The 18,524-nt window shown below is 37.8% G+C and overlaps 1 protein-coding gene across 3 annotated transcripts in view; it reads left to right on the forward strand.

Annotated features, from left to right (window-relative positions):
• The first annotated feature begins 283 nt into the window (after nucleotides 1-283).
• The window catches only part of TRPC1 (transient receptor potential cation channel subfamily C member 1), a 58,111-nt gene continuing 39,870 nt past the window's right edge, over nucleotides 284-18,524 (forward strand). Inside the window, exons 1-4 of one of the 3 annotated variants that reach the window (XM_008507723.2) lie at nucleotides 322-970; nucleotides 5,671-5,825; nucleotides 11,930-12,031; nucleotides 16,253-16,455. In XM_008507723.2, the coding sequence (XP_008505945.1) occupies nucleotides 802-970; nucleotides 5,671-5,825; nucleotides 11,930-12,031; nucleotides 16,253-16,455 (629 nt within the window). In that variant the 5' untranslated portion in view covers nucleotides 322-801. Of the gene's footprint in view, nucleotides 971-5,670; nucleotides 5,826-11,929; nucleotides 12,032-16,252; nucleotides 16,456-18,524 lie in introns of all 3 variants that reach the window. The other 2 variants (XM_008507716.2, XM_070576258.1) reach the window with 2 other exon arrangements.

Here is an 18,524-nt window from a genome sequence, read left to right on the forward strand (position 1 = left end):
GGCAATCCCACAAGGGGTTTCGACAAAACGTTAAGTCGTCAGAGGCTCAGCGAACCACGGCGCTGCAGACTGACTTACGTGCAGCAGGAGACGGCGGGGAAACTACCTTAAATCCGCAACCCGGGTGTGCAGATAGTGCACCCGGCTGTCCTTCAGCAGCTCGAAGCCTCTACCTGGCAGGCGGCTCGCGAGGGGCAGAGGGGCGGGGCGCTGGTAGGCCCCGCCCCGCCTCAGGCCCCGCCCACAGCAGAGACCGCCCCCCTGCCGCAGGCCCCGCCCCGGCGTCGTCGCTATCGCGGAGCGGAAGGTGACGTGAGAGTCGGGAACGCCTCCTGCTAGCGTTGCTCGGCCGGAGGTTCCCACAGCCCAGGAGCTCGACGTGCGCAGAAGCTCCTCTCGGAGCTCCTCTCCCATCGATCTCTCATCCTCCTCCTGGGCTGGGCCGCCCCTTGCGCGGCCCCTGCGGCTCCTGGCACGGCCCCGCGCTCGGCTGCCGCCCTGGCGCGCGCCACTCTGTCGTCCCCGGACGGGCGCGGACCTGCTCGGCCCGGGCGCCGACGCTTGGGGAGGGGGCGCTGGCCCCGGGGCCGCGCATGCGCCGCCACCAGCCTGGGGCTGTCAGTGGAGGGCGACTGCTGGCTCCGTGGGGAGGTGACGCCCTTTGGGACCAACGGGCCGCGCGGCGAGACAGCCGTGGGAACGACTCATCCCTTTTCCAACGCTGGGGCGGGGCTGGGGTCGGGGTCGGGGCTGGTGGGGGCCCCGCCCCCGTCGCCTGGCCTGCCCCCCTCATGGGCCGCGATGATGGCGGCCCTGTACCCGAGCACGGACCTCTCCGGCGCCTCCTCCTCCTCCCTGCCTTCCTCCCCATCCTCCTCGCCGAACGAGGTGATGGCGCTGAAGGATGTGCGGGAGGTGAAGGAGGAGAACACCCTGAATGAGAAGCTTTTCTTGCTGGCGTGCGACAAGGGTGAGAGCTAGGCCCCTTTCTCCGCTTCTGGGCGCCCCTGCCCTCCACACCCTTCATCCTCCCCCGGCTTCAACTTGGGGCGCTCCCTCCGTCCCGCGCGCCCAGCTCTGTGGCCGCCGCGCCGCTGCCTGTCCCGCCGCCCGGCGCCGCCCCTGCCCTGTGAGTGAGTGCGGAGCGGGCGGGGGCAGCCGCGGTGCCGCCCTCCGAGCGCCGAACCTGGGCGGCGGCTCCGGCTGTGGCCTCCCTGCGTGGCTCGGCTGTTTAGGTAGCGTCGTCGGGGCCCGGACCCTGGGGTTTTCGCCCCACCTGTGCTACTGACCGCCTTAATGACCTGATCTCCCTCTTGGAGCTTCACTTCTTTCTTTCTGGAAGCCCACAGGGTTTGTCTAGTTCCAGATCTTCCGTTCCGAAAATTCCATGACCTTGCTTGAGGTTCCTCGTGTTTGTAGGCTCTCACCTGGTTTTTGTTTTCCGTTCTCTTTAAAACCTTACTTATCTAGTTTAGCTTCAGCCACCAAGTGCCTTGGTATTCAGAGACTGTTGAATGCGATTGGGTATGTTACTTTCTCGGGCGGAGATACGTGAAATAGACAGGACTGGAGAAATTCTGCCTTAGTCTCAAACTTTCCCCAAATTTACGGAACAACTGTTCGTGCTTTTTATTGGAGAGGAAGATTTGTTGCTCCCTAGCCGATTTAAAATTTCTAGATTTAAAATCTAGAAGTCGATCACTTTTAGGGCCGTAATAAAGTCTCTTCACTTAAGCATACTTTCTATTGATGCATATAATAAAAGGAATGGGAAATTGGTTGCCCTAAGACTGCTTTTATTTCCTATGTGTAAAAAAGTGCTGTACATTTTCTCTTTCTAAATTTATTCAGCTTGCCTTACAATGGCTGTGCTCACTTAGGAAAACTGTGTTTAGGATCATGCAAACTTCCAAAACGTAAACCCAAAGGGCAGCTTACACTGTGAAAAGATTAACTACAGAGGGTTTTTTGTTTGTATGTGTGAGTGTGTTTGTAATAAATGACAGCCTCTCTAACCTCTTACTGCTTTTGAAATAGGATTTTATTTACACAACTTTTTGAAAACATTGATATAGAAACGAAGTCCGCCTATGTCTGTTGTCAAGCTACTTTTATTTTCTTATGTAATAGTATTAAATAATATCATGAAAGCATTCCTTGAAGTCCACCACGGACACAACTTTGACTACTCTTGAAAATGTAAACAAACGATATATGTCTATAACCTTACAAAGATCATTGTCTCTGGATTATGTAAAATGATTTAGTGTTACTGGAGTGAATTGCCTGAGTTCTCTATTCTCAAAAATTGTCTGAGAGGGGAAGGGAAAAGAGTGTGTTGTCCTAGGATGAGTAAGTAGCTACTGCATATACCCCAGCTTACTGAGCTATGGTTATTTTAAAGCAAACAGAAAGTATGTCAAGAAAGGGAATTTAATATTCCTGTCAAACTGAGGACAGAGGAGTGTCATAATGAAATACAGTTGGAGTAACTATTTGTATGGTGTGTATATTTAGGATTATTGCATGACCTGTCTCAAGCAAGAGAGTTTTATATGTGATAGTTTTGTAGCCTATCCTGTAGTGCCATTTGAAATAGCTTGGTATTCTCTGTCAGTTTCCCATTTTATAACGTCATTAACGTCCTTGGAGAAATTTGGCTTTTGGGGGGGGCAGTAAATATGCATGCTTCCCCCCATATAAATTTTTTTTTTATTAGCGAGATAAAATAGGTGTTTTCTGTTTCAGGTCTGTTGAAATGAGTTCTTGCGATTTAGAAAAATGGCTTATTTCTTAGCGTACTTATCATATACATTTACAATGAAAAATAAATTTGTTACACCAGTATATTTTTTTTTGTTTGCATGTTTGTATTTGCTAATATTGTTAAATATTGGTGCAGACATTGTAGGGGTTTGAATTTTAATGCCCATATGAAAACAGGTTAAAAGGCCTCCAGCCTGTCCAAAGTAGGAAATTGGAACAGCAGCCAAGCATAAAACCAGGATCCTTAAAGCACTATGCCTTTAACAAAGTGGTAGATGAGGAAAAGAACCCATCCAGCAGCACAGGGAGACTGCGAAGAAGTTTGTAAATAAGACTCCCCTAAGGATTGTAACTATGGTCCTGCCTCTTATTGGCTAGGGGTTTAAATTGATAAATGCTACCTACTTGGTCTGGGAAAACCTAAACTGAGAAATTAATATGAAAAGGATTTACAGAGTAGCAAAACCTCTGAGTTATCTGGAAGAAATAAACACGAAACATCCTTGGTGAGACAAGCTTTCAAACTAGGCTGCCTGGATTCCCACAATTAAGCTGCGTGCAGATGAGTTTGCAATACCCAACTTAAAGGAGACAGTCACCCATTATCAGAGGCAGGAGCACAACAAATAGCAGGATTAAATCCCTAAGACCTTAAGATAGCTATCATATAGAGCCCGTTAAATAAGTATGTTTAAAATGATTAAAAGTTTAAAATAAGCAAATAAAAACATGATGAAGTAAGTCAAAAGATTTGGAAAGGATCCCAGTAAAACTTATAGAAATAAAAAATATAGTCATTAAAAAAAATCAGTGAATGGGTTAATCAGCAGAAATAGCTGAAGGAGGAATAAGTGACTAGAAAAAAGATCTTAAGAAATTTATCCAGAATTCCGGAAAGACAGAGAGAAAGAGGAAAAATAAATCTTTAGAGACAGAGAAGTTGGAAGGAGATGATCCAACATAACGCCCAGTAGAAGTTCCAGTGGGAGAAAAAAATATGTGGGAATGAAACAATATTTGAAGAGATAATGGCTGAAAATATTGCAGAATTAAGGAAGGGCAGAAGACTTTAGATTCAGAAATCCTAATAACTCCCAAGCAGGATAAGTAAAAAATTAACCCTCACCTAGACACGTCATGAAACCAAAGAAAATACAGCAGAGTTTTAATGGGTGGGTAGCATTCTCCTGCTACTAAAATATTGAAATAAATTCACCTGACAAGGTTTTAAGTGTTATTTTCCAGTAATAGTGATGAATTTTCACTGTTCTGTGTGTTCACTGTCAGTTCAACTTGTGACTAAGAGCATTACTTTGTGAAATATTTGATAAGTTTTTGCCATGAAGTGTTAGTGTCTAAATGTTAATTAGTAGTGCTATCAGGAAAATATTCCTTTTTGTGACTAGTTTCCTTCTTGAGGGAACTCAGGAAATATGCCATCAGGAAAAATACCATTGAACTTCTTCTAAAATGTGTAGGGACTTGAAAGTCATTAGTTAAAATAATAGCAAATTTATTTGAAATTTCAACCAAAAAAACATCTGTTACTATTCTTTTTTTTTTTCTTTTTTGAGGAAGATTAGCCCTGAGCTAACTGCTGCCAATCCTCCTCTTTGCTGAGGAAGACTGGCCCTGAGCTAACAACCATGCCCATCTTCCTCTATTTTATATGTGGGACGCCTGCCACAGCATGGCATGCCAAGCTGTGCCATGTCTGCACCCCCGGGATCTGAACTGGTGAATCCTGGGCCGCTGAAGTGAAACATGTGCACTTAACCATTGCGCCACCAGGCCAGCCCCTGTTACTATTCTTATTCGCTCACCTAGTCCAGTTTTAGTATTTTCTCTTTCTTTATCATGAAATCATTCATTTCTTTTTCCTTCTGGTTTCCACTCTGTTCTTTTCCTGTTGCTTGTTCACAGACTTCTAAGGAAAAACTATATTTGCAAATCACTTAAAATGGTTTATTCATTTTATGTTTAAAAAGTAAAATGAAATAAAACAAACAAAATGCACCTTGCTTTCTTTCTCTAATTATCATTTATCTTGATTTATTTCCCTTATTACTGCACCAGCTGTTCAGCAAACAAATATAGTGGCCCTCTGTGAAAATGATTACCTCTATAATTATTCTCATTTACCCCCATGGGTCAACTGATTTGATGTGGGCTAGAGTTACGCAGAAGGTAATCTGCATGCTCCTGACAAGTCAGAATTTTGCTTTGAAATATTCTGACTTTGGCATCTGTCAGCCACTCCTGCCTTAAAGTTTTGTTTACTGGCCATTTAATCTAAACAGCTTCATTAATAAGATAGGGGTGTGTGTGTGTGTGTGTAGAGTGGAGAAGAGAGGAATTTGGGGGTATCCTTCCCTCTTGCTATACATACACACAAACAGAGGAACATTCACTGTTTTTCCACAGTATGTTTTCCCCTCTAAAACCTCTTTATAATATCCTCCACTTATTACTAGGTCTCATTTTTAACCCTTAGGATGTGTGAGTAAATGTGGTATGTATTTGAAATGTAAGACTTAAATCCTTTAAGCTTCCTCTATCTTATTTTTCTAGCCTCCAGTCTGTGCTTTTGGGCATTCTTTATTTGCATATCTTCTAAAAGTTTCTCTTCTTATAATCAGTCAGTTATGAATTTTAACTAACAACTTTTTATTTCAAACTGCACATTTAAAATTTTTCTACTTTCTGTGTTTTCAGCTGCTGTACATATTATTTTATCAGGATGTAAGTTTTCACCAAGGAAATGTTCACATTTTCCTTGCACATTTCCATATATGAAAATGAGTTTAGGTTTTTAAATCTTTTAAATCAATAAGCTAAGTTTTCTTTACAGTCATTCTTATTTATGTCATGGATATTAAATTATGTTTGTATATTATTATTTAGGTGACTATTATATGGTTAAAAAGATTTTGGAGGAAAACAGTTCAGGTGACTTGAACATAAATTGCGTAGATGTGCTTGGGAGAAATGCTGTTACCATAACTATTGAAAACGAAAACTTGGATATACTGCAGCTTCTTTTGGACTACGGTTGTCAGGTACAAGGCTAGATGATTTTATCCAGTAGCTTCTAAGTACTGTTAGATATGCCATGTTTTCTTCTTTCTTTCTAGTTTTCTTTCTTCCTCCCTCCCTTCCTTCTTTCCTTCCTTCCATTCTTTCTCTCTCGTGCTTTCTTCCACCATTTATTTGGTTTTGAGCCACTGAAAATTTTTTAAATAAACAAAAAAAAGCCTTTTTTTAAAAAGTATAATATTTTGACTTGATTTATCTTTTTCCTCCCCACTTTCACTTTTCCCTCCCTTATATGTTTTACAACATCTGACAGAGGTAAATTATCATGACTTATTAAAGATGACTTTGCTTTTATTACCTATGTTATTACTATTTATATTGTGTATCTAAAAATAGTACACATGTTCTGGAAGTGTCAGGGGAACTGGTTTTTCTGTGGCCCATATAATTTACAAGTATAAGAACAAAATGCTCCTGACTCACCAAGCAATTTTCAATTTGTCTTTGATGTTCTCCTGTTAATTTCATTAAATTTTCCCTTTTTTCCTGAAATTTAGTGTTTGCTTATAACTAAAGGTGAACAAGTTTTTTTAAACTGGAAAATATTGACCTTTTTGCATGTCTTCCTATCAGTTCAGGGAGAAAAGTAGGCATGCGAATAAGCCTTGAAAGAATTCAGTCAAGAGATTCTGAAGGAAATGTAATAATATTTTCCTTTCCTTTTTGATTTGCTTATGATGGGACTTAGCACATGAATTCTGGCTCCTTTTTTTTTTGTTCTTCTTTCAAATACTATGATTGTTTGCTTTGTTGTGGCTTTAAATTAATAAGGCATTTTTTTTTTGAGTGGCATCAGGAAATACAGAAGATTTTAAAAATATAAGTAGATTAGTTTTAGGTACATTTCTATTCTACATATATATTTATATGTATTACAGCATGTGATACTGTCTGTACATACACCTGTTTAGAGTAGAAAAAGAAATTGCTTTCCCAGCAATTTCAGCTATCCAGGACACCACTGAGAACCAGAAAGTAAGTCACAAATACCTCTGAGCAGCCAGAGTAGATGCCGTGAAGTTTCCCAGCTAAGTCTGTGAACTTTAGTCAGAGGAGTACTTCTGGAGCCCTCCTTCAAAGTCTGTTTTTTTCTCATTTTAGACCACTTGAACAAACTTAATTAAATTGTTTTCTGATCCTTAGAGGGTTAGGGGGGCAACAAAGGGGCATGAGGGCTGCAGTGGAACAAAATGAGGCACAGTACCTCTGCTTCTATTTAATAAAGAGATCAACAGCGTTATACATCTGATCATCTCTGAGCGACCTCTAATAGTAAGCTGAATGATAATTAATGTTTATAACAATGGCCCAGGGTCAGAAAGGAAAAGTTAAATTATATTCAGTCCCTCTTGTTTTAGAAGAAAGAAGAAGATATATAGTAGTTCTGAAAGCAGAAAACTTCCACCAAAATAGTTTAAATTTCAAAGTTAAATACTTAAAGGCATAAGCTTCAGTAACCTAGAAAATAAGGTTATAAAGAAAGTCCCTAATGATTCTAGGTAAGAGGTATTATTGTATAATAATCATTTTTGTCTTGTTACACATATGATTCTATGTATGCAACAGTTCTGCAGTATGCATGGTTCTTTCACATACCTGATCACAGCTGAACATCATAGCCAGCCTGTATAGATGTTCCATTTTATAGATCAGAAAACTGAGGCTCATAGACTTTAATGAATTGCCCAAAGTTCTAAAAGAAGTAAGGGCAAAGCTAAGATTTGTGCCTGACCTTCTGACTGCATTTCCCATGCTCTTTCCAGTTCACTGTGTTCTGTCTCAGGTTATCTGTGTCTTGTCTATCAATCAACAAATGTCCAGGGCCTTCAGTTGGTTGTGATTGTGGAAGAATAGATAAAACATGAGTTCTGTACTGAAGGATATTAAAACTAATTGGACAATGAAAGTACGTGTGAATTACAAATGAATTAAATAATACAAAAGTATATTTGATAAGTGCTGAGTGGTAATAATACTTGACCCTTGTATATTGCTTTGAGATTACGAAGTACTTTCCTGTATTTTGTCTTGTGTTATACTAGTGCCTCTCAACTGGACGGTTTTGCCCCCCAGGGGACATTTGGCAATGTCTGGAGTCATTTTTGGTTTCACATCTAGGGGATGGGTTCCTACTGGCATCTATTGGGTAAAGGCTAGGGATGCTGCTAAACATCCTACAGTGCAAGGACAGCCCCCCACAACAAAGAATTATCTGACCCAAAATGTCAGTGGTGCCACTCTTGAGACACCCTGTTTTATACTTAAACTTTTGTGGTTTACAATAAATGTTTTGGAAACATAGAAGACAGAAGATCACTGTGGATTGGAGCTATCAAGAGAGTTTTCATGGAGGAGTGTCAGTTGAGCTCAGCCTTGAAATATTAATAGTTGCTAATATTTATGTAGTGCTACTGTGTGCCAGGAACCTTACAAATATTCACTTCGTTGCTCCTCACAACAGTCCTGGGAGATGGGTACTATTATTATCTCCATTTTATAGAGGAGAAACCAAGGTACAGAAAAATTAGGTAACTTGCCCAAAGTCACTCCATAAATGGCACACCTGGAATTTGAACCCAGGTTTTGGCTCCAGAGTCTATGTTTACCTACTACCCGAAACTACTCTCAAAAACGTGTGGATAGGTTGGGTACAGAGGATGTTGAGAAGGATGTAAACAAAGGCATGTACAGTGTATATTCCTGAGACAGAATTGGCTTAGCCTTTTTGAACAAAATATTTGAGTTGGAGAGTAGTGGGAATTATCTGGGAAAATAAGTAAAACAAAACTGATGAAAAGGATCTGAATGCCAGGCTAAGGAATTTGAGTTTTATATGATAAATAGGGGGATTATTAAATATTTTTTGAGGAAAGATGTGATATGTGTTCAGTGGTATTCTTGGAAAAACCAGTCTGGTGGCTATATTCAGTATAGATTAGAAAATAGAAAGTGAGAAAGGCCGTAGCTTGGGTGAGCAGTTTTTGTAGTAGTACAGATATGAAGAGGTTAAAGCCTCAACTAGAATAGTGACTATAAGAATGGGGGGGAATGGCAAATGTGAGAGATGTTATGAAGGAAGAGTTGATAAAACTTAGAGAATATTTGAATTTGGAGGAAGGAGTTGAGAAGGGGTCCAAGATGATTTGGAGATCTTACACATGCGTGACTGGGAGAGGGGTGGAAGGAAAACAGGAAGTTCAGAAGAGAAGTCAAGCTTGAGGCAGAGAAATAAATTCTGGTTTTAGCCTTGTCTATTTTGGGAATATCAGGCAGTCTCCAATGGGCAGTTAGAGTGATTGCATCTCTAGGGAGAAGTCAGGCTGGAGAAATACAGTAGGCGGGCGTGGATAGGGGCAAGATCACCCATGTCGTGAGAGTGGGCAGAATCACAGGGAAGAGCAAACGGCTGGTGCGGATTCTTTCTTAGGGAGCTTCTACAGTGATAAAGGGCCTTAGAAGAAAAGGGTTTCAGTAAAAGAGTTGGGATACTGCAGCATTGTAAAAACCAAAGGAACAGTTTTAATATGTTGCTTAGAAAGCAAGGAAAATGAGGAGGTAGGCAAAGGCCTTGGAGACTCTGGGATCAGTGGAATTAGAGAAAATGATTGATTTTGGCATTGATTTAAGAACTTTGACAAAGTGAAAGAAAGAAGAAAACTTGAGTAGTAAGAGAAAGATAAGATCAAGTCAAGTTAGCAAAGAGTGAGGAAGGATTTAATGTTTTGGGAGGTGGGGATTAGGACTGTATTTCTGTGAATGAAGGACCAAGATCCTAGAGAAGACAGAAGTGCCTTAAATAGGATGCCAAGGTGGAAAACTTAGCTTTGGAAAGGAAGTAGCTTCTTAGTCTGAGCTTAGAGGAAAGAGTATGGGAATTGTTGAAAATACAAATTCTGAGGTGAATAGGAAGATAGCAACCTCGTAAATACATTATAAATATATGTATTGAATAGATTTTAATAAGGAATGGTCAAATATCAGAAATTGGGGAGCAAAACTAATGAGAACATTTTGTATACCTACGGATATTTTAAAAATAATTTAAAAGTTTTTTTTCTTTCAGAACTGCCTTTGCTTTATCAAATAACATACCATTTGTGCAGAATAAATCAATGGTAATTTGATTTACGTGACTTTTTATATAAATGTCTTTTTATACCTGAAGCTTATCCTTTTAAGCATTGAAAGATTTAACATGAATCTTTCTTTGTTCTTTACTAAATAGTGTGTCTGAATATAATTTAACTTTATCATCGTAGGTGGGAATCATTAAAGTGTAGTCATTGTCTTTGCTTTGTATAGTCTGAAAGCAGCAGCGTGTTTGTCCTCACAGTCAGTGGCTTCGGACTGCTGTGCGTTGATAGCGCTTTTGCTTCACTGATATTTCATCTTTTCAATGGTTAACTTTTAGCAGTTTTTCTTCCTTTCTCCCTTCTCTGTTGGTTTTAATCCAGCTATTCCCTTATACAGTAAAGATCTGAAGGATACTTGGGAAAGCCAGATATCTGTCATTTATAGACAACTCTAAGTCGGGGTGCCTGGGGCTGTTTCTTCTGGGAAACATGCCCGTGAAGTTAGCTTGTGACAGCTCAGTATGGTTTTTTGGGAAATTTAAAGCTGATCCATGGCTGTGTTTCAGATGATTGAAGTGGCCTGGTGTTTGACTTTGAGAGCAGTGGCATTACTATCGTTAGCTTTATAGGTTAAAATTAAAAATCATAAATAGAATGTGTAGTAGTAATGGACACCTGGTTCTTTTTGGTTGTTTGCCTCACCTGACCAAGAATGGTAAAAACTGGAGAAATGTTTGCATTTCTAGCAGACGAAGAAGAAGAATGCTAGACTTTAGGCTGCAGCCCAGGGAACCCTCAAAGTTTTAAGGGATAAAATAATTAAATTTCCCAAGAGAGTGGGAGTTTTTCCTGTGGGAATACATAGGCTGTTCCTAACGGTTGAATGTGGCCCCCAACCCTTTCTTTGGGGTGCTTAGTCCTATTTTTAGATATCCAGATAAAGTGTGCCACTTTTAGTCCTATTTTTGACATTTAGATACAGTGGACGAATGCTTTATTCTTTTCAACTACAAAGAATATTGAAGATCTGATATAGTTTCATTTTCAAAAGAGAGAATGTTGATTTAAATAATTTTTAAAGATTATAACAGTTTAAAAAACGTACAGATTGAAAATAATCAGAGCATTTTTTTAGATTAAATCATTGTTGACCTTCATGTTTCCTTTCTGCCTTTATGGTTTTCCTTAAAAAAACAGAAGCAAAAACAAAAAGAAACCCCCAAACCTGACATCATGGTTGCCCAGCATCATAATAGGAATGTGGATTTTGTTACAGAGGGTGGAAAAGTCTCTATTTCCTCAGCTTCTGTTTACTTTTTCCTCTTGTCAAAAGTTGGAGCTTCAAAATGAGCTGTAGATTGGGAGTGAAATTATCAAGTCATTTCTCCCTCCTGTCTCTAAGGACGTTGGTAGCCTACCTCTTTGTGGTTTTTACTTGGTACGATTACTAATCTTAGTGTCAAATTTGTCCCATTTCAGTCACCTGTGTGTGTTTTAAAGATGAGAACAGAGGATACCCCCCGTTTACGTTTTCCATTGTCCCCTATCCTCATGGTTGCGTGGATGATCATTTTTATTAGACTGAACACAATCCTTTCCCTGTAGTAATAGTTCTTGGCAATTTCTTTTATAGATTTGGAATGTTAAGATTCTTTTGGTCCAAAATTCAAGATAAAGGTCTTGAAAAAAAATTTCAATTTTAAATACTGCATGGATCAGCACTGTTCCGTTAATAAACTCCTCTGTTGAGCGTTCATTATTTTACCAGCTCATGCAGTGGAATCAGGACAGAAACGTGTGTGTTGTGATACACAGAAGTTCTGCTAAGGCGAGCAAATGTACTATTTGGACAGTAAATTTTTGAAAATTTAGTATTACTGTATATAATACAGTTTAAGTCTTTTTTAAAAAATAGTTTTATTCATGAATTAGTAAAAATAAATAGTTTACCTTTTTATCCTCCATTCTCATTTTTAACCTTTTTTTGTTTAAAGTCCACAGATGCACTTTTGGTGGCAATCGACTCTGAAGTAGTGGGAGCTGTTGATATACTACTTAATCATCGACCAAAACGATCATCAAGACCAACTATAGTAGTTAGTACTCTTAAATATTTATTAATTTGGATTTTTAAACCAAAATAGATCTCCTGCCCCGTTGCCAATTTTTTCCCCCAAATTTATTTTGTTTTAAAAAAATAGATTTTTTTCCCTCTGTAAAATATTGCTTTAAAGTAAGTAGATGCTTGCAAGAAGAATTGGTATTGCTGTCAGGAAACCTTTTTAAAATTAGCGATATTCCTACATTTTTGTCAGTGTGCACCCGTATTTTTAGTTTGGAAAATTTCTGTAGGTTACGTTGAAAATATATATTAGTTTCCAGATGGATTTAAGAATTAAATGTCATCAATGAAATCATAAAACTGGAAGAAAACAGTTGATGACTGTTTGATTGGGAGTCAAAGACTTTCTAAGCTTTCTTTAAGAACAGTGGAAAAAATCACAGTGGCACAGGCTTAGGCTGTATAGAAGTTAAATTTCTGAAATTGAGACAGGCAAAATTTAGAAAGCAGATGGGTAACTGGCAAAAGATATTTTCAGCTTACATCACAAACTCATACTCTTAATACTAGACAAATTGGTGAAAAACACCAAAATCAGAAAAGGACATGAAAAATAATCTCAGAAAATACAAAATATTACTGATAATGAAATGCGATGATAACGACTGATAAATACAAAGAAATATTAATTTCTGCTTATCAAATTAGCAAAGATTTTTAATAAATAATAATCGTTGATGGCAAGGGAGTGATACAGTCTAGTCTCATATACTACTGGTGAGGAGGATATTTTGGAAAGCAGTTTGGCCAGATGTGTCATAAACAAGAAAGATGTTCATGTTATTTCACCTAGTGCCTCCTCCTCTATGAACTTATCAAGGAAGTGGGCAGAGATATGGACAGAAATGTTAATTGCAGTCTTAACTGTAGCAGTGAAAAAAACATGTGACACAATCTCAACATCCCGAAATACAAGATTGGAAATAAAAATAATTACATATGCATTAAAATGGTATTTTGTAAAGAATATTTAGGAACGTGCAAAAATATGATATAGGAAGTGAAAAAAATAAGAATAGTAAACTGTATATATAATATAGTCCAAGGTTAAAAATATGCATAGAAAAGAACTGTATGGAATTATAGCGAAATGTTACCTAACAGCAATCATCTCTGATTGTCAAATTAAGGATATTTTTTTCTTACTCTTTTTTTTAATTTTTAATTTTTATTATTTTTTATTTTTCCTTCTTCTCCCCAAAGCCCCCCAGTATATAGTTGTGTATTCTAGTTGTGAGTCCTTCTAGTTGTGGCATGTGGGACGCCGCCTCAGCATGGCCTGATGAGCGGTGCCATGTCCATACCGGTGAAACCCTAGGCCGCCAAAGTGGAGCCTGCAAACTTAACCACTCAGCCACGGCGCCAGCCTCTTTCTTACTCTTTTTATTTTTCTTTATTGCTTTTGTAATTAGGAAGATAGTCACTAAAAATCAAATAAATGCTACTTTTAAAAAATGAGATATTTGTTGTATAGCAAAATTTTAAAATTATAGCGTTCGCTATTGGTAAGGATATAGTGCAACAAGCAGTATAAAGAACTACTGGGAGTGTAAACTGGCTATACTCAGAGGAAAAATATTCTTTTAAGAAAGAATTATAAATGAGTTGCACATTATCTGAGAACTATGAGAAGCTCTGCTAAATTGAATACATTATCGTATATTAACCGAAATATTGTACGCTCGTTTAGACTATTACAGAGTTTGTGTAAGCATGACTTTCCTCAGAGGATAGTATGAACTAGTCTGAGTGGTGATAAGAAACCACCAGGAACAGAGAAGAAAGGGCTAAGAATGTAGTCCCTGTCCAAACAATCAGAAATATCTAGAATCCTATTCAATTTTCTGTCATCTAGCCTGCAGTTATTGTCATATTTTGGTATACCTATTCCACCTTCTATACTTTTAACCCATTTACTTTCTTGGGGCCGGGGGAGGTGTAGTGTGCTGGGGTATTGGAGCAATGGGCTGGTCTTGTTTCGTCACCATGACCCTACCAATTGAATCTTGAGTTGTAAGGCCGTGGCAGTCTTCACCTACTTGGTGAAAAAACACTTTCTACTGTATCTCTAACAAAAAAAATTATCTAGCCTCTGCTTGAATACTTCAAGTGACAGTAGTAAGAGCACGTTTTAAGAGCCCTATTACTTCTAGCCAGGCAATGTCAAATATTTTTATATACTTTTTTTTTTTACCATTTCAGTGAGTTAATTCTGTCTTCTTGGCTTATCAAAATTGTCTTTTGATAAAGTTTGACTTTTAAATACAGATTGCTTTTTGATAGTAGGTAAATTATGTTATGAACAATGAAATTATGAACTTTAATCTTACTTATCTCTAATAGTATTTTTTCATATAGTTAAGTATATTTCATAGGAAAAGTGAAGACCATTTTTCTCTTAAGGGATTAAGTAAATTTTCTCTTCTTTGTAACCAGCAGTAAGGGGAAGAGGGTTAAATTTTTAGATTTCTCTGTAGTTTTTAAATAAATTCATTAATTTGAAGTTCCCAATAAATAAATGGGAAGTGTATAAAATATTCATAAAAGAGGGGAAAAAAGATAAGTATGTCAATGATATTAAAACTTAGCAGTAATCAAAGGAAAGTAAATTAATATTTCATGATAGTTTTTTTCACATAAATTGGGAGTGATCGTGCCCCATGCTGGTGAGTACCTTTAGTGTGAAAGGGTACATTCTTATATTATTGGTAATAAAAACTATTAAAAGGACTTTGATAGTATGTATCAAGAGCTTCAAAACTGTTCATGACCTTTAGCTCTATAATTCCACTTCAGGGGTTCTATGTTAATGAAATAATCCTACATTTTGAAAAACCTGTATTCATAAAGATGTTTGTGGTAGTGTTATTTAAGTTAGCAGAATAGACTATCTTGAACATAGGGTCTATGAACTTCCTTGAATTCCTGCGAAATTCTGTACATGAATTTTTTTCTAGAAGATTCTGGATGATAGCTTTCTGAGACTACTAAAAGGATCCTTGATCTACAAAATATTAAGGACCATTGTTTTTAGTCATTCGTACCAAATCATTTATGCCCAAGATGTCCTTAAAAGGACATGTGGGAGAGAAAGGACTAGAAGGAAATACTGTAAAATGTCTTTTGGGTAGAAGGAAAATGGGTATTTTTATTCTTCTCTCTGCTTTTCTATATTTTTCAGATATTTTATAATGTGTGTGCACTACTCTTACAATGTGAATAAAAATTACAAAAAACCCTGTGAACTTGATGAGTTTATATTATGGAATCAAACAGCTCTCAGGAAAACCTCTTTGAAAGAGTGAGAAGTATTGGAAAGAATATACAATAGTCATAAAATAGTCAGCCTTTTTTAACCCTCATTCTTTATTAACTAATGTTTCTTTCCTCACGTCATGCCATCACCAGGCCCATGAGCCGATGGTGAAAGGAGTTCAGGCTCCGGAGTCAGACACACCTGGTTTCTGATCTGCACTTTGCCACTCTGTCGTGTGGCTTGGGCACATTAACTTCTCTGAGCCTCAGTTTCTTCATGGGAATTATAATGCTCAATTTTGCAGGCTATTGTGAGGATTAAATAAGATGATAAATGTGAAGTGCCTAAGAGTTCCAAGACTTATTAAACAGCGGCTATGATTGTTGGTGTTTCTGTGCGTTTTTAACGTGAAGTAGTGTAGGTAATGATTGGGGCTATGCAGACAATTATACAAAATGAAGCATGCTTCCTGCGTACTTATCCCTCTCAAGCAGCGCTCTTGCTGTGACAAGGTTTGCCATAGAGGTGAAGGTTTTAGAGTTTTTCTCATGCATTTATACTCTGGCTATTTTCAACATTTCTGTTTTTCATTATATTTTTTTTCCTAAAATTCTTGTTCTTGATCCTTGTTCTGCATATTTTCGTAATCTTGTGAACATTAAACACTTTTTCGTAAAGTATTTCTCTAGATAGCCTCGCTTCTTTTTAGTTGTGTGAATGTTTCCTATTGAAGATTTTGTCTGTCATGATTATATTGCATTTATTAATTAAAGTTTTGAGGTTTCAAAAAAACTTAGTCCCGGTAAAGTGTTTATCATATTCCTTAAAATTCTCATGTTCTTTGTGCCTTCTGATTTTTTTCATTTCATTCTTCAGATACATATGTTTTTTTGAAGTCACAAATAATAACTTTTGGATATTCACATAAATATTTTTCAGAAACTAATGGAGCGAATTCAGAATCCTGAGTATTCAACAACAATGGATGTTGCACCTGTCATTTTAGCTGCTCATCGTAACAACTATGAAATTCTTACAATGCTGTTAAAACAGGACGTATCTCTACCCAAGCCCCATGCGGTTGGCTGTGAATGCACATTGTGTTCTGCCAAAAACAAAAAGGACAGCCTCCGACATTCCAGGTTAAGAAGTTAAGATTTTGATAAGTAGATGTGTGATACAGTAAGGTATATGTCAGTGAAGTTTTTTTGTCGTTTTCTTTCTATGTAGCTTTTAAGAAATATGGTGCTAGGATAACTTATGGAAGCCAAACTTCCAGCTCCTTTGCTTAATACAGTGAGTTATGCATTTTCTAGGAATGTTGACTAAATGATGAATAGTTAAGAAAATCCTTGAACTTATGAGTAAGGTTTATCTCATACTCCTGCTGGTGGTGGATGGGGGCACTATTTGCTTTTTGGAAGCAGAATTTATTAATTTAAGACAATTTTCAAATAGTGGAAGGAGTGGAGATACCACTTTGTATCTTATTTATAAGGAAATAAAAATTATTTTCTATCTAACTAAATATTCAACCTGTTATGCACTTAATTCCCCTCTCACATAATATTTAAGTCTTTTTCTCTTCCTCTTCTCCTCGGTCGAAAATATTAAGAACAACTGAGGAGTAAATGAACAAGAAAGTACTCCATCTTGGACAGGTTGAACAAGATTACACATGTGGGCATGTTGAATCAGGTGCAAGGTTCAGGGCTAGACTTGAGAACCTAATTTTCAGCATAAGCCTTTATATATATTATCCATATAAATATAGTTGAAATAATGTCAAGTGTAACATTCATTATGGAAAATGTGGTCTAGAAATGCCAGGCAGCCTGTTGACAAACTGTTTTCTAATAGAGGATTGTGGTGCGCTCTATCAAATTAGCTTTGAAGCTGCAAACCGTGCACCTCACTCCTTCCTCACCTTCAGAACAGATCTTTGGTAGGTTGACAGGCATAAATTCAGAAATTGGGAAAGTCTCCTGGGAATCAATTTAATGTTTATTTGCAGAGGTTTAACTGGAAATTTTTTCTATTTTCAAGTCTATTTGACAATGCGATCTGTGTTTCTCTTTGATAAAATGTGGTAATAGCTACGGCTATATCCTTTAACTTTTTAGCTTTAAAATGACTAGTCTGTAAAATGACAAACAGAAATGATCTTTAAGGTTTCTTTTAGTTTCAAAATCCTTTATTGATATTAAATACAAATACTTTCCAAATAGTATGCTTGGTAAGTACATGTGTGGTTGAAGCCCCTGGAGGTGGGAGGCTGGGGCTGGAGAGAACGCTTAACCTGGCTTGGTGTGAGGTGGGGAAAAAGCTTGTTCTGAAAGCTTTTAGAGGAGCTGTGGCTTGAGTTTGGTCTTTAAGTATGAATAAGAATTGCAGGGTGAAAGTATGGTATGTGTGGGCTTGTGGTTTATTTGGGGAACTGGAAATGGTTTGGTGTATTTGTAGAAGAGTTTGAGAGAGTTTGTTATTGATATTTGAGAAAACAGTTTAAGCAAATGTCAAAGGACCTTGACTAAAGTCCTTTCCAGGAATTGCTAAGTAGGGCTGCAGAAGAAAAGGACGTTAACAAAATGAGTCAAAAGAGATACAGGTAAAGGTTTCAGTGAAGTTGAAGAGCCAATGTACTGCAATAAGAAGTGAGGCAATCTGTATTCGTAAGATGCTGGTTTTTAAATTTCAGAGGTGGTGCAGTTCCCGGTGATGATAAGGTTTAGGGGCAATAATTTTAAAAGGGAGAGGGAAGGATGGTAGACTGTTGTAGTTTAGGAAAACATTTTCAGTAACATAATTGCTGCAATTTGGTTTTAGTCTCAATATTTGATGTATTATGAAATTTCAAATAACTTTGAAAGGAAATATGAAATCTTTATTATCTATTAAAGGAAGGCAAAGTTTTTAAAAAGTTGAGAAACACTGAAATTGGAAGAGATAACAAGTAATGGACTGCCAGTTAAATTTAATTTGCAGACGTACTTTGTTTAACCTGCACAGTTTTTTTTATGCTTTTGAATTTGAACGCCTGTAAGCCCCGTGTACACTCAGCTTTATTCACATTATTACCCACTTCACCCCTGAAAGCAATTGAATTTGTAAAACTTGGCTAGGTATCTACCAAGACAGTAGGATGTTGGTGTTGAAAAAATCAGTTAACTATGAGACTAATCTGAGGGATATGGAATTCTTTTATTAAAAA

The sequence above is a fragment of the Equus przewalskii genome, chromosome 15 (assembly GCF_037783145.1).
Source record: "Equus przewalskii isolate Varuska chromosome 15, EquPr2, whole genome shotgun sequence".
Classification (NCBI taxonomy): domain Eukaryota; kingdom Metazoa; phylum Chordata; class Mammalia; order Perissodactyla; family Equidae; genus Equus; species Equus przewalskii.